Here is a 20244-nt window from a genome sequence, read left to right as displayed (position 1 = left end):
GAGACAGGGGGTGGGGCGAGCATCGTGAGGTTATCATCGTGCGCCGCCCGCGCCGCGGAGAGAGCCGGCGCCTCTTTGACGTCACCACCGCCTGACTGCTTTTCCAGGAGACAGGAGTAGAAGGCCAGCGAGGTATTATTCAAAGCTGGGGTTTGAGTTTTTCTCCTGTTTCTGCGAAAGTTCGCTTCTTCTGAGAGTCCGCCTTTTCATCCCCCTGCTGACTGAGAGGAGCGGGTTGGGCTGCGTAGCCTTCGCGAATGCGTTCCCTCTCACCCGAGCGCTGGGGGCAGCATTGTTGCAGGACCCCCGCTTCGGCTTGGCCTGCGCCTTTTGCGGCTTTGGCTAACCTTGGCCCCCCACCTCTCTCTCTTGGTCTGGCCTTTAGTTTTTTTCCTCAGCTCTTCTTAAATATTGAGGCGGAGGAGAAATTAAATGACTTAACAGTTTTCAGCTGCCGTCAAATCTTGTTTAGGGACTAAGGCCAAAGTGTAGGATGTGGGGGAGTAACTTTACTATGTTATCACCGTTTATCTTTCGCATACGGCCTGCCGCCGCAATATTAGCCCACCTGAGATGGTAGGATAATTTCGATTCAAAGGTGAAATCTGTAGTCGATAATCTCGACAAAGTTTTTCTTTATGCCTCAGGAAGGCTAGGTGCGATTCAAACTTCTGTTTAAATTATCTTTAATGTCTTTCTGTGTGTTGACTGCAATTCAATTTTGGCTTGATAAAGATGTATATGTCCCGGTAATTAATCTCTTTGGATTGTCTGATAATATACTGAACCGAGAATTAACTGTACTTTGACATTGGATCTGAAAATGTTGGATCCGAAAATTCAGACAGTTCCTATTGAAATTCAGAGAACCGTTTGTGATTTATGGACATGTTAGAACTCTTTGTTTTGTTGAAAGATAAAATACTGACCGTGTGAACAGTGGTTTTCCAAAATGCTACAGTATATTATAGCTGCCTGCAAATAGTTAATGTTTAATGTATCACAGGTCAGAGGTGATACAGTTTTTCATAAAGCTGCTTTTGATTTTCAAATGTTTCTTTATATGTGTTATCTCAGCCACTGATTCCGAACAGTTGACCCTTCAAGTATGGCTTTGAATAGTTCACATTGGATTAGGGTATTTGGTTATTTTCACTTCAGTAAATTAACAACTGTTAATACTAGCTAATGAATTGAGTGGTAACTGAGCCAAGCACTGTTGTAATAGCTTTACCAATATTATTCATTTAACTTTCACAATAGTCCCATATACGGTTATTATTTTAGAGGTGAGACTATTGTAATAAGAAAATTCCATGGTTTTGGAAGGTAATTTTGCTGCTTCATATCTGTAATTTTGAAAACACCTTAAATTAAACATTAGCATTAAGTAATAGAAGTAAATTAATTGTAATCTGATGTAATTATTCATCTAAATTTTGAGCAGCCTTTTGTAATTTATCATTTTCTATTATCAGACTTTGGGATAAATTTGTTTTCTAGAGGTTAACACCTTTAAAAGGAAAAAGTATCTTTTCTCAGGGATTTTACTTTAAGTTTGAAGGAGAGTTATAGGTGGCATCAACATGGACTTTCTGCCAAAGGAGCAATATTATTGATAGCTTGTTGTATGTGTGTTTCACCGTTATTTTCTAAGATAATACAGTGCAAAAAGGTCATTATGGTAATAGAATTCTGGCACGACATATGCAGATGTCTCAAAAAAATTATAAATTGGATTTTTTTCTGGCTTAGTTCGTAATTGTATTTAACTCTACTTAGCATAGGAATGGAAATAGCCCTAGAAAGTACCTTATGGTATATTTTTCTTTTGCGTCTATGTGGCGACTTCCTAATATCTTTAAGTACAAACTCTAATCTGATACTAAGATTCTTCAGAATTTGTCCCCAGTTTACTTTTCATTGGTCATGTGCAGATGTAAATGTCATGCAACATAAATCTTTGAAAGAATAGCTTTGAAGGAATAGCATAGAGGATAAATAATCAGTGGAATGTTCTGGGCAGAGGAGTGTAATGATCTGATTTAGGTTTTTAACAGGATCACTGTGGCGGCTCTGTTTAGAACAGATTGTTGGAGAGTATGGTAGGCAAAAGCCAGGAGACTAATTAGAAAGGTGTTGTAATAATTCACATGAGATTATAGTGGCTTCATAGGGTGAAAAGAACTGAGTATGGTGAGAGGCAATTCAATTTTGGATGTATTTTGTAGGTAAAGTTAACAGATTTGTTTATGGATTGAATGTGGTTTATAAGAGTGAGATAATTGTCAGGGTTTGGGGCTTGAGCAACTTGAAGGGTGGAATTGCCATTAACTAAGAAGTTAAAAACTAGGGGAGGAGCAGGTGTGCGTGGGAAGATTAGGAGTTCACTTACGACATGTTAGTCTGTTAGTCATCCAAGTGGAGATGTTGAGTCTACCAAGTCTGGAGTTCAGTGGCGGGGGGGAGTTCATTGCTGGAAAAGAACATTTAGGAATTGTCAGTGAACAGATGGTACTTAAAATTGTGAGACTGGAGATAATCACCAAAGGAGTGAATGTAAACAGGAAAGAAAAGTAGTATAAGACCTGAATCTTTAGGCATTTTAGCCTTTATAGGTTTGGGGAGATGAAAAACTAGCAAAGGAGACAGAATAAATAGCTAGTGAGGGGCAAGGACAGTTTTGAGAGTCTAGTGTTATGGAATTCAGGGCTGAGTAGTATGTTCATTTTTGTCAAATGGAATGAATGAATGGATCAAGTAAAATGAGGTTTGCCACCTTTGGATTTATCAAGATACATAGGAAGAAGTATGATTGATGGATATATAACTAAGTCTGGAGAACCTTGGGAACAAGGAAGAGATACTTTTTTTGGAAGGTGTGGGAGCCTTTATAGAGGGGGGCATTTGATGCTGGTTTAAAGAATTAATGTTTCACTAGGCTCAGAATATAGGGGATGGGGTGTGAGGATGGGGTATTCCAAACAGAAGGAAAGGCCTTACTTCTTTCCCTTGAAGGCCATACCTCCCAGTTAGTTGTTTTAAGGATGCCTTCACAAGTCCTTTCCTAGTCATTTCCTCATTCTGTAGAATTATTCTCGCTCTAGGTCTGAAGAAATTCACAAAAGACACAAATTAATGCTAGTTTTCCTCAGCCAGGTAGTCGCTCAATTCCCTGACAATTCTTTTATTTATCCCTGCTCCTCCTAGCACATACTCTACAATGTCATGTAAGTGAATAACATTTACTGAGCATTTGCTACATGACAGGCACTAAGGATTCATTTATTTAATAGATACTTATATAGCAACTATGACATGCTGCCACACTTGGAATGTAATAATGAGCAAAGACTTGCCCTGTACCAGGCTTACGGTCTACTGTGGATGATGGACAATCATCAAATAATCACAGAAATATAAAATTACAACAATGACAGGGAGAAACCAGGACTCTGTGAGACTTAACTGGTGGATGTGACTTGATCTAAGTGATGAGGGAGCTGGGTTAAGCAGACAAAAAAAAATGGTGGTGATTGGGAGTCCTCACAATTCTAGGAGTTCTAGGGAGAGAACAATGCCAGAGAGGCTTTTGTACCATGAGACTGGGGAGAAAATGGCCTCATGGTGGCTAGGAAATTTATGTGTAGAGAAGGGAATCTATTCATGTGGTTCTTTGAATATAGTAGAGCTAAAGAATATAGGTTTGATTTTAGCTGCTATGTTGGGGGAAATGACATCAGGCATATTTGGGAATAAATTTAAAAATTTCAGATAATTGAACAATTTACATATATGTAAAATATATAATTATAATTTTTATTTCTTGTTTAAAAATCCTAATTCTAAGAGTATAACATAAAATGTACTCCCTTACATTCCTGTTTATTGGTTTCCCAAAGTAGCCATAGTTAGCAGCTTCTTTTGTATCCTTTAGGAAATTTACCTGTATATACAGGTATGCCTTCACACTCATGTATCTTTTTTTTTAAAAAACAAATGGGTTGTATTATATGTCCTGTTCAGTTTTTGTTCACTTAATATATCCGAGCTTAGGAATCTGAGCTCCACTTTATACTTTTTCACTGCCCAGAGTATTTTATTGAATGGCTGTATCATAATTTATTTAACCAGTTTTTGTTAATGGGCATGTTGATGGTTCTCTGCTTTAAAGTTTCAGTATTTTAAGGAGGGTTACAGTAGATGTCTTTGAACATTATCTTGTGTGAAAATGTACTCTTTGGGAAGTATAATTGCTCAGAGAATTTGAACATATAATTTTGAAGCATACTGCCATATTCCCACCACCCCCCATACTCAGTTTGCACTCTAATTATTAGTGAATGAGAGACTGTTTTTCCTCACCTTTGCCCATATTAGATACTATCAATCTTTTTAATTTTTGCTTGTTTGGCAGATGGAAAGTGACATCTTGTTTTAGTGACTTATGTTTCTTTGATTATAAGACTGAGTAGCTTTATGTTTATAGGTCATCTGGATTTCCTTTATATGTGAGCTTCTGATTTTCTTTGTTCATTTTTCTTTTGGGTTGTAGATATTTTTGTTGTTAAGTTGATTTGTAGAGATTCCTTTTTATCTGTCTTTGTGTTGCAAACATTTTCCCTAGCTTTGTTTTTTTTTTTTTTAAAGATTTTATTTATTTATTTGACAGAGATAGAGACAGCCAACAAGAGAGGGAACACAAGCAGGGGGAGTGGGAGAGGAAGAAGCAGGCTCATAGTGGAAGAGCCTGATGTGGGGCTCGATCTCATAACACTGGGATCACACCCTGAGCCGAAGGCAGATGCTTAACCGCTGCGCAACCCAGGCGCCCCCATTTTCCCTAGTTTTACATATGACTTTTGACTTGTGTTAGTTTGTTTATTTATTCATTTCTGCATGCATACATTTTTAGGAGGGCCAGATAAAGTATAGGGCTTCAGGAATTTTTTAGAAGGAAATTTGTGACATTATTGAAATAATTAGACATTCTAGAATGTCAGCCTTTGTTGGAAATGTTAGTAATAAAACCTCATTTGAGGCCACAGGGTCTGTTTTGTTTTTATAAGCTTTTTTCAACAACTATCACAGATCCTGTGAGTGCACCCATTAACCTAGCTTCCCTTTACCCCCAATTATATTTAGAATTGAAATGGGAGGTTATAGAGCTGCTTAAGTATTTCTAGACTGTACTTTCTATTAGGTGTTCCTCAATTCATGAACTGAGTTATATTCTAAATGTTAGGTTTGTGAATTAGGTATCTAATTTCACTATAGAAATAATGTGCATAGGTTATATTTTAAAAGATTTATTTTTTTTGAGAGAGAGCATGCATGTGTGAGCGCACAAGGCGGGGGGAGGGACAGAGAGAGAATCTTTCAAGCAGACTTCCCACTGAGTGAGGAGCCCAATGAGGGGATCGATCCCACAACCCTTGACATCATGACCTGAGCTGAAACCAAGAGTCAGACCTCAATCAACTGAGCCAACCAGGTGACGCTGTATGTAGTTTTTTTTTCCCCCCCAAAGATTTTCTCTATTTACTTAGAGAGAGAGCACACAAGCAGGGGGAGGGGGAGAGAGAGAAGCAGACTCCCAGCTGAGCAGGGAGCACAATGTGGGGCTCAATCCCAGGACCATGGAATCGTGACTTGAGCTGAAGGCAGACACTTAAACCAACTAAGCCACCTAGGCCCCCCGCCCCCCCGCCCCTCTACATAGGTTCTTATCTCTATACTCAAAAGTGTAAGTAACTCATGAAGGCTATCTTTTTTTAAATTGCAAATTCAAGATGTCCTGTAATTTTGCCCCTATGTATTTCAGTATGCATCCTTAAATGATATCATTATATAACTGTAATGCCATTATCATAGCTGAATTCTAATTTCATAGCAAAATTATCAGTAATCTCTTAGTGTCATCTAACACCTGATCCATATTCAGATTTCTTTGTCTCAAAAATATTTTTTTATGCTTGATTTGAATCAAGATCCAAACAAAGTCTACATATTCCACTTGGTTGTTAGCTCTCCCAGATCTCCTTAATCTCTTCTTCCTCTACTTCTCCTCCCCTTTCTTAGTTTTTTGTCATCACATTTTTTGTTACAGAAACCACGTCAGTTGTCCAGTAGAGTATTTCTCATTTTAGATTTGTCTGTTTGCTTTCTTGTGGTGCTGTTTCTCCGTCCTCTGTATTTCCCATAAAATGAAAGTTAGCTTTAAAGTTTCAATTAGATTCAGATTCAACTTTTTTTGGGAAGTTGGAAATGCTACAGAGATGGTACTGTGTACATCACATTGCTTTACATCAGGAGATTCATAATATGTTTGTGTCCTCCTTTCAGTGATGTGAAGATTGATCCCTGGGCTTAAGTAGTGACAGTCTCACCCCTTTATCTGTCAGTGATTGTTGCCTGAATCTATAATTTCACTAGGGGTTGCAAAATGGTGATTTTTAAAAAAATTTGTTATTCCTTTACATTTGTTAGTTGGAATTTGAGGTCTAGTTTTATTGCTTGGGAACCTGACAATCAGGAATAACAAGACTATTTGGGGGGAAATTCTGTCAGAACAACTTGTAATGCCAGGAATGTACCTTTTCTTGCTGTAGTTCTGAGGTTAAAGGAGCGTGATGGTTTTTTTGATGTGACAGCTTGGCTAGGCTGCAGTGCCAGATATTCAGTCCAAAACCAATCTAGGTGTTGCTGTAAAGGTATTTGTAGGTGTGATTAAAATCTACAAATTAGTTGACTTTGAGTTAGGGAGAATATTTTAGATAATCTGGATGGGTTTGATTCGATCAGTTGAAAGGCTTCAGAAGCAGAGCTGAGGCTTCCCTGACAAATAAGAAATTCCACCTGTGGACAGCAACTTTACTTGTAGCCAAGACTTCCTGTATGCTCTTCCTTGATGGCCTGCCCTGCAGATTTTGGAATTACTTAGTCAGCCCCCACAGTTGCTTAAAACAGTTTCTTGCAATAAATCTCTTCATATATCTCCTATTGGTTTCTTGCAATAAATGTCTTCAAATCTCCTGTTGGTTCTGTTGCTCTGGGTGAGCCCTGGCTGGTACCAGGAGCAACTCCCCTGATGTCGTTCTCTAACAAAATGGGGTGGGGAGTTGTGGTAAAGGACAGAGAACCTACATTGTTTACAGTGACCATATGATTTATTGCTCAAACTGGGACTTTTTTTATTTTTATTTTTTTAAAGATTTTGTTTATTTATTTGACGGAGAGAGAGGCAGTGAGAGAGGGAACACAAGCAGGGGGAGTGGGAGAGGGAGAAGCATGCTTTCCGCTGAGCAGGGAGCCCCATGTGGGGCTCGATCTCAGAACGCTGGGAGCTGGGATCATGACCTGAGCCAGAGGCTGACGCTTAATGACAGACGCCCCCAAACTGGGACTTCTCAAAGAGAAATGGGGAGCTGAGTGGATGGTCAACGGGAACAACAGACACAAACTGGGATTGTCTTGGGCAGATTGAGACATATTCATTCTACATGTTAGCCGCTGGTAATAGAACATCAGTATGACACAGCCTCTTCAAGGAGCTTGTAGTCAAAGGGAAGTCAAGTGCACCAACAGACAATACCAGATAGTGTTTTAAGTGAAATCACAGCTTGTAGTTGTGTTTTTCAGAGAGAATGGGAGAGTGGCACTCAGAGAAGTCTTTACTGGCTGAAGCAAAACCTGATCTTAGTCCAAAGTTTGAACAAAGTTAAGTGGAAAGAGTGGTTAATACACAGAGAACCATATAAGTGAAAGGTTAGGGTGAATGAGTGTGGCATATCTGGAAAACTGCCATCGTGGCTGTAGCCATAGGATTGGAAGAGGGGAGCAATGAAAGATGAGGTTAGATAAGCAAGTGCCATGTCATAATAGGCCTGGTATTCATACTGAGGGGTTGGGAAGCTCTTGCAGGATTTTAAGCAGAGGTGTACCATGACTAGAGTATCTTTATAGAAAAATCATGTCTTACGCAACTAATGAATCATGGAACTTTACATCAAAAACCAGGGATGTACTCTATGGTGACTAACATAATATAATAAAAAAATATTGAAAAAAATAAAGTCAAAAAAAAGAGAAAAGAAAAATGTAACTTTCTAAAATTGAGAGTGGAAAAAATTGACAGTTGGGAGACTACTCAGAGGCTCTTGAAATGATCTAGTCAGTGAGAGTGGAGGAAAGCTTGTGGTGTAAGGATATTGAGACCACATTGATGGCACTGATTGGATTTGGGCTCTGAGGAAGGGGTGAGGGGTCACTCCCAGGCTCCTGACTGGATTGACCTTCCTGAAGTAAGAGAATTGACGGCAGGAGGTAGGGGGATGATGGCCTCTCTTCTGTGTGTGATGCTGTGCACCCCTCTTTTTCTGCCTGTATTATGGCTTTCCTTACCAGTGAGAGGAGGGAGAGAGTGGCAATAACATCCTATGGGGATTACTAGGGAGGATTCCCTCCATCTGCGCTTTAGTCTTAGCCAGAACTTAGGGATGGAAGGAGGCACATTCTCTCCTGCCCTCTCCCATCTCCACCGCTGGTACTTTAGAAGGAGCAGGTTGAAGGGCGAGAAATACCTATAGACCTTGAGATAGGGTAAGGAGCAGAGGAGGTTGAGTTCTTTTCTTCTTTCCCTTCTTTGGACATTTTACCATGTACAACTTTGGGCAAGTTATTGACCCTCAGATAAATGAGTTAATGTGTATAGAGTATTTAGAATAGTGCCTGGCTCATAGGCAATGATTTTCAACTGTTTTCTATTGCTGCTAATACCATACATTTCATGGCTTTGTCCTGGGATCTGAGTAGCAAAGGGAACAGAGGGAAGTTTCTGTAGTTCTCTCCTTGTAGCTTTTCCTGTAGAAGGAACAAATATTTAGGAACTGTCTATATAAAATGTTAGAAGAAATCATATGAATTGGAGGGAATTATTGGTAATAGAAGGACCATTATTTTGTAGTCTGCCTTGCCTTTATTTTTTTAGTTAGGAAAAAGGCAAGTGGTTCAGTTCATATTTAATGATGGTAATTATTCTTACTGCTTTGCTTTCAGCGTTCACCCTAACCCATTTTAACAATAAATAACTACTTGTTTATTGGGGCTTATGGACCAGGAATAATTTGCAGGAAAAATCCCCATCATGATTCTGGGGAGGAAAAATATTCTCAAATAGAAAAATTGGATGAAAAAAATAAAGGCCTTACCGTGTCTTTTATATTTGCAGTATTTGTTAAAAGCCAAAATACATTGTTAAAATATGCCTTTATTTGAATTTCATGTTCTTTATTCTTTATTACAGTTTTAGTACATGCTTTTTGAAATAACAAAATTTAGGGGTGCCTGGGTGACTCAGTTAAGCCTTTGACTCTTGATTTCTGCTCAGGTCATGATCTCAGGGTTGTGAGATCGAGCCCCACTTTGGCTCGGTCCTGGGTATGGAGGCTGCTTAAGATTCTCTTACTCTCTCTTCCCCCATCCCCTGCTAGCGTACGCATGCTGGCTTTCTTAAAAAAAAGAATCATGAAGAATGAAGAGTTAAAAAAAATGAGTCTGCTTTGATCCTATGCCCTAATCCCTGCCCCTTCTCAGAGAGAATCTCTCTCTTTTGTATATCTCTTTCTAGACCTTTTTCTACATATCTTCATATATATAGGCCTTTAAAAACAAATGGCATATGTTAGATACATATTGTTTTATATAAAATGTCCTATGAATTTTTTCACCACTTCTCATTGTATATTACTACATAAACATTTACTTATTTGTTTTTAATACTCTTGGATATATGTGCTATAATTCATTTAACTGTTTCCCTATTGATGAATATTTAGATTAGTCTTTCCAATATTATGTTAGAGGTTTTTCATTCAGCAAATGTTAATTGACTGTCAGGCACGCTACTGAACAAAACATAGAAATTTCTGCTCTCATGTGGTTACATTCTTTTGGAGGTGGCCAGACAGTAAATGAATAAAATAAATATGTCATGCTACTAAACACTGTGAGGTAGAGAAGGAGATAGAGCCCTGGAAGTCGGGAAGATGCATTTTAACGAAGGGTGGTCAGGAAAAGATTACCTATAGGTGATGTTTGAGTAGAGATCTGGTGAAGGGGAAGTAATGAACTTTGAAGGTCTTGGTGCTGGAGAAGTATTCTAGGAAGGGAAGAAGTATAAAGGTCCTGAGGTAGGAGCATGCCCAATGTGAAGGGGAAGAGCAGTGAGGCCATTATGGCTGGAGTGGATTGAGCAAGAAGAGATGGAGTGGGAGGAGATGAGGGCACAGAGGAGGCAGCAGAGGGAGTCAGGGCTTTTTAAAATTTTTTTTATTTTTTATTTATTAATTTTACAGGGAGAGTGAGAGAGAGATGAGAAAGCACACACACAGACAGAAGCAGACTCCCCTCTGAGTAGGGAGCCCAATGTGGGGCTCAATCCCAGGACCCGGGGATCAGGACCTGAGCTGAAGGCAGACACTTAACCGACTGAGCCACCCAGGCGCCCAAGTCAGGGCTTTTTAAACCATTGTAAGGATTTTGTCTTTTATTGAATGAAGTGTGGTAAGCCTTTGGAAATTTCCAAGGAGGGTTATGGTATAATCTGACTTAGACTTGGAATGATCACTCTGCTTTCTTGATAATAAACTGTCAGAATGGAAACAAAGAGCCATTTAGGAGGCTAGTGCAACAATTGGGGCAAGATACGGTGATGGCTTAGACTGGCTTGGACCAGGGTGGTAGCAATAGCGGTGGTCTGGGACATGGTTGGGTTCGAAGTATGTCTTAAAAGATGGGGTGAGAGAGAGGAGTCAAGCACCATTCTATAATTTTAGGTCTGAACATTTGGAAAGGTGGAGTTGGAAAGATGATAGCAGGCAAGATTTTAGTTTGGGCATATTGCATTTGAGAATCTATTAACATTCAACCAGAGGTATTGAGTAAGCGGTTGGAAACGTGATTTGGAGTTCAATGGGGAGGTACGAGTTGGAGATAAAGACTTGGGAGTCATCAGTATATTAATGCAATTTGAAGTCCTGAGCTTACCTAGGGGAATAAAGGATTAAGGACAGCCTGTGAGCATATCAAGGATAAGAGGCTGAGGATATGAAAAGGATGCAGCAAAGAAGACCAAGAAAGCAGCTGTGAGGTAGGAGGGAAACCAAGAAAATGTGATGCCCTAGAAACTAAAGGAAGGGAGTGAACCATGTCAAGTGATAACTGAGAATTGACCATAGGATTTAACAGTGTGACTGTGTGAGTGACCTTGACAAGAGCAATTTTGAGTGAGAAGGAGGGGACCTGACTGTAGCCGATTTAGGAAAGACTGGAAGGAGAGGAATTGGGACTGTTAGTATAAGCACTTCTTTCAAGGGTTGGAAAATGGGGTTTTACCTGGACGGGATAGGAAGTCAAGATGTTTTTTTGTTGCCAAAGATGGAGAAATAAAGTGTGGTAAGCTTATGGTTCATGTTAGAGCAGAGGGAAAAACTGATGCAAGAGAACGTGGGAGAGATTGAGAGAAGCATTCAAGGTGTCCATTTTAATAAATTTGTATGTATGTATACAAGGATTTCTATAAGCTAAATTCTTAAGACTTCCTGAGTCAAAGGGTATCTACATTTAAAAAAATCTATACCAATTTATATTCCACCTTCATTGTATACCCTGGCCTACATTGAACTTTGCTCATCTTTAATATTATTGCCATTCTGATGGGAGATGTCTGTATTATTTTAATTTGTAGGAATTCTCTATATAATCTAACTAATTCTTTATTATATTTTGGCAAATGTTTTCTCCCAGGCTGTTTCTTGACTTTTAACTTTGCTTATGGTATACTTTTACCACGTAGATTTTTTTTTCCAGTTTTTATGTAGTTAAGTCTGTCACTCATTTCCTTTTGTAGCATTTGGGTTTCATTTGGATTATATAAATATTTTAATAATCTTTTAATATGTTTATACATTTACCTTTTTAATTCCTCTGGAGTTTATTTTTGTGTGTTATGAAATAGGTATCTCAGTTTTTCATCTTTTTCTGTGTTCTTAAACAGTTAAATACTATAAGAATTAACTGTTTCTTAAAGGTTTGAAAGAAATTACCTGTATCTTCTAGACTTGGAGCCTTCTTGGAGGGTAGATCTTTGACCTTAAAGTTTTTTTTTCTGTGGTTAATCTAATTGGTTTACATACTTCTTTTGAAGTTAATTTTGATAATTGATTCCCCTACCCTGAGCACCTCATTCTTTTCATCCAGATTTTTAATTTATTGGCCTAAAATTCTGCATAAGGAGAAGAAACACTAAGTTTTCTCTGTATTTGCAGTGTATCCCTTGTACTTATACCATTATCTGGGCAGTAGCTGCTAGAGCCTTCCAAGATCTAGAGATTTTGGTTTAGCTGTTTTCACTCCTCATGGCCCAGTTCTTAGTGCCCTTCATCTTGGAGTTCTTCATGCATTCACCTTCTCTTTTGTTTGTGGGGGATTGCAGGCTCCTTGGCTCTCTTTCCTATCACCCTGATCCCATTTGCTCTTTAGCTTCCAAAAATTTGTGCTGTTGAGGTCTGCTGATGGATACATGCTGTTTTGGGTTTCCAACATTACCATGGACTTATGTTTGGATTTCTTATGCCATTTTGGAAAGATTTTGGGAGGGATGGGAGGCAAATACATATTTTTAGTTAGCTTTTTGAAATAGGAAGTCACAATTCCTTCTTGTGTGGTTTTCTTTTATCAGAGTCCTTTGTTCAGTTGCTGGTTGCACAGTAGTTAGATAGTAACTCTATCTAGTAGACTCTAGTAGTGATAGTCAGATGGACTTCACTTTTTTTTTTTTAATGAAACCAGATGTCTCAGGAGAATGTACTTGTTGAATAGAAATATTCATACATTGTCACTAAATATTCCTATAGTACTTTTTAAAGTTAAGGAACATAGTCATAACATTTAGAATTATAAGGGTCTTTACAGATCATTAGACCAACTTCCTTATTTTATGGATGAAATATTTGAGGCCCAGAGACTTTCAGTGATTTATCTAAGGTGACAAAGTCAGTGATCAAGCAAGACAGAAAGCCCAAGTCTCTTAACTTCAATTCTGTGCGTTGCTATTTTACACATTCTTGGTTGTTCTACTTAGCTTTGTAATGAAAGAGGTATTTTCAGCTAATATATATTTTTCAAACCTACGGATGCTACATATGGCTTAGAATTGCTTCTGAAAATTTGGTCTTGGATATCATATTAAATATGTTGGTGTGGATTTTGGTTTTTCTCACATAGATATGTATTATGATATAAATGTGAATTTTAAAAGAGTGGGCTTCTAAGGGGGAATGAAACATAAGAGACTATGGACTATGAGAAACAAACGGGGGGCCTCAGAGGGGAGGGGGGTGGGGGAATGGGATAGACCGGTGATGGGTAGTAAGGAGGACATGTATTGCATGGTGCACTGGGTGTTATACGCAACTAATGAATCATCGAGCTTTACATCGGAAGCCGGGGATGTACTGTATGGTGACTAACATAATATAATAAAAAATCATTAAAAAAAAAAACAATAAAAGAGTGGGCTGTCAAGATATACTCTAGCCTAAATGAAAATCATATCATTTATTTCTCCCAAGTTTCCTCTTTTCTGCTGGTAGACTATATGTGATTTATGGACTCTCTGAATTTGTTATTTATATTTTAAAGAGGCTTAAAGAATATATATAAATGTAAATACAGGCTTAAAAATTATTTTAGTAATAAGTAGTCATAAGCTATTTCAGACCTAGGTTTTCTAATTTTTTAGTTTAATGTACCATGCTGCTAGATCAACACCTAAATTTAGAAGGGCTAAAATATATAAGTTTTTCAAAGAAAGAGCTTATTATTTTTTCAGCAAGCATGAGGGATAGGCTATACTCATCATACTTTAATAGCTTCGCTTGGTCTTTGACTTCAATGGGTTTTTTTTTTTTGGAAGTTTTTAAAATGTGGGATTTTGATTATTGATAATCCATGTTTGGCCTTTTGTTCTTGAAAGGCATTGAGGCTCTGATAGGTATAGCATTAGAGGACTTGGGTGGGTTCTCTTCTCCTCCTACCACCTCAAACAATTTGAGGAGAGGAAGATTGAGTGTAGTTGCTCTAGAATTATATTTTAAGAAGATTTGTTTAGTTGTCTTCAGGTTTTAACTCTTTTAGTACTTTTTAAATACATGATATAACCTATTGATTTTGTTTTTGTATACTAAAGAGCAATCTCTGTCTCCCATGAATTCTAAGAATTTAATTTTTTTCCAGTTGGTCATAATGGCAGGTGAAGAAATTAATGAAGATTATCCAGTAGAAATTCACGAGTATTTATCAACATTTGAGAATTCCATTGGTGCTGTGGATGAGATGCTGAAGACCATGATGTCTGTTTCTAGAAATGAGTTGCTGCAGAAGGTATTTTAAAAATGTAACTTCTAAAAATGTAATTCTTAAAACAGAGTGCTATGTTATGAAAACATATAGAAGTAGATGTAGATTAATGACATGTGCTCCTTTTCCCCTTAATTTCAATTTTATAAGTGTTTGGGTATTTTTAGGGGGTAAAAACAAAACAGAATTCCAACCTTAGGAAATACTTCCTAACTATATATTTATTTTGACTTGGTTTTGAGAAAAAAAGGAGCACTCACAACGTTCTTTTGACAGACTCTATCTTTGACCTTTTAAATATTACAATGATGTTATCAGGGTTTCTGGAAACCCTATACGACAAAAAGAGTAAATTGACTTTGACAGTCTAAAACAAATCTCATTATGTTTCTTCTGTCTTTGGTATTGCCTAAGCATTTTAGCCTGCCTCTTATACATAAATGCATCATGTACAATGTTTATATTGATAAATTACTTTTGACGTACAAAATCCAGATCGTAACTCCTAAAATTAAAATAATTGAAAAGAATTTTTCTTAGATTATACACATTCCTTGTTTAACTAAAGATGATATCCTAAAGTGAAAATTTGTGGACAAAAATCACTGGTTAACAGAAGTTTTTCTTTTTGCAAATTATTTCAAGATCATTTGGTTATTGGATTATAGGAAATGAAAGAAACATCTCTTTAATACATTGTATTTGGTGAAAGTTTAAAATAATGTGATGGTGCTCAAAATTTGTATGTATTTCTTTTTTCTTTTCTCTCTCTCTCTCTCTTTTTTTTTTTTTGTTAATAGTTGGACCCCCTTGAACAAGCTAAAGTGGATTTAGTTTCTGCTTACACATTAAATTCAATGTTTTGGGGTATGTATATTAATTTGGAGTTAATTAGCAAATTATTTATTGTGTCAAAGGTGATTTATTTTTTAAATGCTAGCACTTTATATACAGTTATACTTTATGGCAATTTTAATAGTCAGATATATATTTCTTTTAAGCCAGGTTACCAGATATCCATGAGGCACAAAAAAATTTAATATTATGTACAGGTTGAATAATTTAAGATTTAGTTAATCATTTTTTGTGACATTTCTTTTTTGTAACTAGAGTTTCTTTAATTAATGCTCTTAATTAATATATATGCCATTTTATTCCATGAAATCTTTGTCTTGTAGTTTATTTGGCAACTCAGGGAGTTAATCCTAAGGAACATCCAGTAAAGCAGGAATTGGTAAGATTGCAGTAACTTTCTTTTTGTTTGACTATCTGTTTGTTGTGGTATTCCTGAAGTCAGAGTTACAGGACCTTTATCATACTAGTTAGGAAGAACAAAATTATTTAGAGTTCAAATTATGAAAGTGAGCCAGATTTCATCATGTCTTTTCCTTACCTTTGTCAGAGAAATGGTGTTCCATATATTACATAAATCTCTGGATGGGAAAATGTTACAATTCAAGTAATTATTTATATCTTCCATATTATTTTTTCTATAAATTCTTGAAATCCTGTTCATCTCTACAACTGCCTTTTTTTTTTTTTTAACTCTTGCACAATTCTTAAAAGTATATTCTAGTTGATTTACTAGCAAAGACGGGAAAGTTTCTCCTCCACCTTTTCAATTCTTCCATTAATTCATTTTCTCAGCAGTAAAGAATCCAGTTCAGCAACAAAGCTAAAAGCTTTTTTGGCACCAGTTGTATGTGTACTGTCCAGTAATTCTGCATTAGTGACATATTTACAACCTGTAATAAATCATCTAGGTTTGTCTTTGTATTCCATTTGGATGTATAAGTACAGTATATAAGGTCTAGTATCTTGGAGTTTTTGCTGACTTCAAAAATTAAATCATTTAATATGAAAGAAAAAATTAGAAATCTAACTTATGGTTACCTTCTTGACTTGGGTTTATGAATAAGAATATTAATAAATTTATTTTTTGTGTTCATAATATATAAGGTAAATATGTGAAATACACTTGACACTGTATTATTATTCTCAAGTCTTATGGTGGTTGATATGTGTGTTTAGTAGAAAACTTGGTCATTTATTTATAAAAAAAATGAGTAAACCAGATATCTTGTCTTCATTTTATAAGTATATGGACTAAGGCAATGTCTTCTTTTAAAGTTCTTAGGGGAAAAACAAATTTATTTTTAAGTACAGAAATTGTGAAAAATACTTAAAGCAAAAATGTAAAACAATATGAGGCACAGATCTTGATTTGACCAGTGATACCGACTTTAAAATCTTAAGAAGTGTGCCCTATATCATCTGTTTTCAACTTTCTATATGGTCTTTACATTTATAAGGTTTCTCATTTTTCCTTTAACACAAAGCTATTTGTAGTGTCTTAATACTTGATTCTGTCATTGGAAACGGATAAAATCATCATCTGTCTTTTTTCTCTGTCAGAACCCACTTTATGGAGGAGTACATTCATATTCTAGACCATGGTTGGCACATAAAAAGCATACATAAACCCATTCCCCTTTTCTGACCTTGTGACAGACATCACTAATTGATCACAGAGTTAGTGTGTGAGAGTAAACCTATTTGTCATATGTATCATGAATGGGGAAAGGCTTTGAAAATAGTCAATTTATTTATTCAACAAATAATTGAGTACCTACTGGAAGCCAGGCATTATATCCAAGTGAGATGATTCCTCTGTGAATAAAGCTGATAAATACTACTACCTTTGTGGCAGATGCCAGACTCTAGTGGAGGGAGACAAGCAGTTAACATAAACAAATAATAAATATGTAGATATATAGTATGTTAGAAAATTATGTTAGGGGGGAAAAAAGTAGGGTAGGATGAGGGAAATTGGAGTACTTGAGTAGGATTGCCATTTTAAATTCTAAAGGTAGGGCCTATTAACAAGGTTAACATTTGAGCGAACTGGAAGGGAGAAAGGGAATGGCTGTGTGGATATTTGAGGAAGATCATTCCAAGCAAGGCTGGGGTGGGTGTGTGTTGGGAGGATTTGGGCTTTTACTCTAAGGGAAGTAGAGAGCCATGAGAGGATTTTGAGCAGAGTTGTCAGCCTTTCACAATTAAAAAATTCTTGGGGTCTACGTTTTTCTGAATATATTTCTATATTTTGATTATTTTAATGAAACTTTCTTTTTATCAGTGATCATTTACTATGCTATTTTACAGCTCTCATCCCCTTTATTTCTCTAGTGAAAGTATAGAATAGCCCTTTATTCTGATTAATGGTCTCAGAAGATTTGAAGTGGTATGGCAACCTATTGTGTTTCTCACCTTGTAAAGTCTGATTAGAACTGTATATTTTGGGGCGCCTGGGTGGCTCAGTCGTTAAGCGTCTGCCTTCGGCTCAGGGCATGATCCCAGCATTATGGGGTTGAGCCCCACATCAGGCTTCTTTGCTGGAAGCCTGTTTCTTCCTCTCCCACTCCCCCTGCTTGTGTTCCTTCTCTCGCTGACTATCTCTATCTCTGTCAAATAAATAAAATCTTTAAAAAAAAAAAAGGGGGGGCGCCTGGGTGGCACAGCGGTTAAGCGTCTGCCTTCGGCTCAGGGCGTGATCCCGGCGTTCTGGGATCGAGCCCCACATCAGGCTCTTCCGCTATGAGCCTGCTTCTTCCTCTCCCACTCCCCCTGCTTGTGTTCCCTCTCTCACTGGCTGTCTCTCTATCTCTGTCAAATAAATAAATAAAATCTTAAAAAAAATAAAATAAAAAAAAGAACTGTATATTTCATTAGAAAGTATCATGTGCTTATCAATCAAAACTATGAAATTGAACAAAAGATCTTGTATTTTCATTTTGCTTATTTTAATTTTGATACTAGAAGGTAAAATAAAAAAATAGTTAAGTACTACTTCTTCCATTTCCTGTTTAGAAAAGTTTCAAGAGAGTTTAATTTGTATGTTGCATACAAGTATATGAGAGCTCTATTTTAGATTATAGACTTCAGATACATAAGAGTTATTATGTGGATTTAGGTTAATGTAAAATTAAGAAATGTATAACCACATGTAAACAATTGTTTATCTCTGTAATGATGTCTTAGTCTAGTTTTTCCCCTTTTGAAACACTCCAAATACTTCCGAAATGACTTTTTAATGTCTATTCCCCCCAGAGTATGAACTCCAGGAGAGCATGGAGCATGTTTATCCTATTCACTTGCACTTACTAGCACCACTCAATAGGCAATGAATACATATCTGTTGAATTTAACTGAGGTATAGTATAATAAAACTTAGTGGTGGTGAACAGCTTAGTAAATCTATGGCCTTTTTTTTTCCTTTTCTATCTTTAAGGAAAGAATCAGAGTGTACATGAACAGAGTCAAAGAAATAACAGACAAGAAAAAGGCTGGCAAGCTGGATAGAGGTGCAGCTTCAAGATTTGTGAAAAATGCCCTTTGGGAACCAAAACCTAAAAATGCATCCAAAGTTGCCAATAAAGGAAAAAGTAAAAATTAACCCTTTGGTTTTGATGTACACATGTGGAAAAAGTACATCATCTTTATTGTTTTCCACAAAATAGATGATTATATGACAATGCAAGGTTTAAATGTATTCATTATTGAATTCATATATAAAATTTACATTTTAAATTTGTAATGCTAAATATTCTTTTCCCTAGAAAGATCAAGTTATCTTTATTGATTTTCCTATAGAGCGTGATGAGGTTTTTAACATTGTGATATATTTTATATTTATAGTTTATCATCTCTCTTGACAAGACTCTTTATTTCCTTATATAGGTCAACCTTTCAAGTACCATTTTATAAGCAACTAGGAAATTTAAATTAAATGTTCTTTGTAAACATTTGTCTGTTTTAAGTGAATAATGACTTTATGAAGTATGCTATCTGAAGGCTAAAGTTATAAATACATCTGTTTTCACTATATAATATTAATAAAGGATGAAATGACTTAAATGTCCATTTTTTTTTTTCTATGTAGCTACTTTATCATGTTTTCATGATTTTGGGAATTATTGCTTTTTTGATATTTGAAGTGTGAAATTAAAACTTTAAGGTTATATTTTAATTCTTGGCAATTTGCCTCTATGTCCCATTTGAGGTAAAATATATTTTCATTAACTTTAGATGGGAAATGAGGCTGTATATTGATGGCTGAATTTTGGCATGATGGTGATACCCTATCAATAAAGGACTGTAAAGGTTGTATAGCTGACTGTTTATTTTTCTCTTTTGTGTAAATTTGCCCTTGAAATTAGGAAGATACGTTATAGAAATCATTAGGAATAGAGAAACTCATGAGTTTTTGTTGCTTATGCATTGTGCCCTTAGATCTCTTTTTTTTCAGATTTTTTGATTACATGTTTTTGAGGTGAAATCAAGTACATACAGGTATTTTGGATCAATGTTCTATGTTTATATAATGCCACACTTAAGGAGAGGACAAGTCCACAGGAGATAATATTGTGTTTATATTCTGATTTATTTTTCCAGAATATTTGTTACAGAGAATTCTATGTATTAAAAATTTTTTTTAAATGTCTGAGTCCTTGAATTTTAATTATATGTTCTTAATGCTTTCAGTCTTTGAATCTACATCATTATGTATAGGAATGCCAAGTATAGTAAAGTACTTTAATTTTTGAAAAAGAAGTTGTTAAAATTTTCTGTGTGATTAATTCTCCATAAGTAACCTTGAACAAATGGATTTCTTGATTTATGGTAGAAGATATTGGAAGTGGTCTTAAAATGTAATGGATTTTGTAAAGCATGTTGCACTCTTTCTATGACACATGAAGAGGAAGTCACTGATTGAGACAGAGGGTCTTCTGGCTCAGATGTCAGACAAGTTTTGAAGTGGAAGAA

General features: G+C 36.3%; 1 protein-coding gene across 1 annotated transcript; it reads left to right on the top strand.

The window, feature by feature from the left end:
* Nucleotides 1-2: 2 nt before the first annotated feature.
* C1D (C1D nuclear receptor corepressor) lies at nucleotides 3-19917 on the top strand. The gene is made up of 5 exons (XM_002925305.4): nucleotides 3-132; nucleotides 14296-14442; nucleotides 15219-15285; nucleotides 15597-15652; nucleotides 18710-19917. Exons 2-5 carry the CDS (start codon nucleotides 14305-14307, stop codon nucleotides 18872-18874), a joined length of 426 nt encoding a protein of 141 aa, XP_002925351.1. The 5' UTR covers nucleotides 3-132; nucleotides 14296-14304; the 3' UTR covers nucleotides 18875-19917.
* The last annotated feature ends 327 nt before the right edge of the window (nucleotides 19918-20244 follow it).

The sequence above is a fragment of the Ailuropoda melanoleuca genome, chromosome 4 (genome assembly GCF_002007445.2).
Source record: "Ailuropoda melanoleuca isolate Jingjing chromosome 4, ASM200744v2, whole genome shotgun sequence".
Lineage (NCBI taxonomy): Eukaryota > Metazoa > Chordata > Mammalia > Carnivora > Ursidae > Ailuropoda > Ailuropoda melanoleuca.
This window is presented reverse-complemented; position numbering and strand designations above follow the sequence as displayed.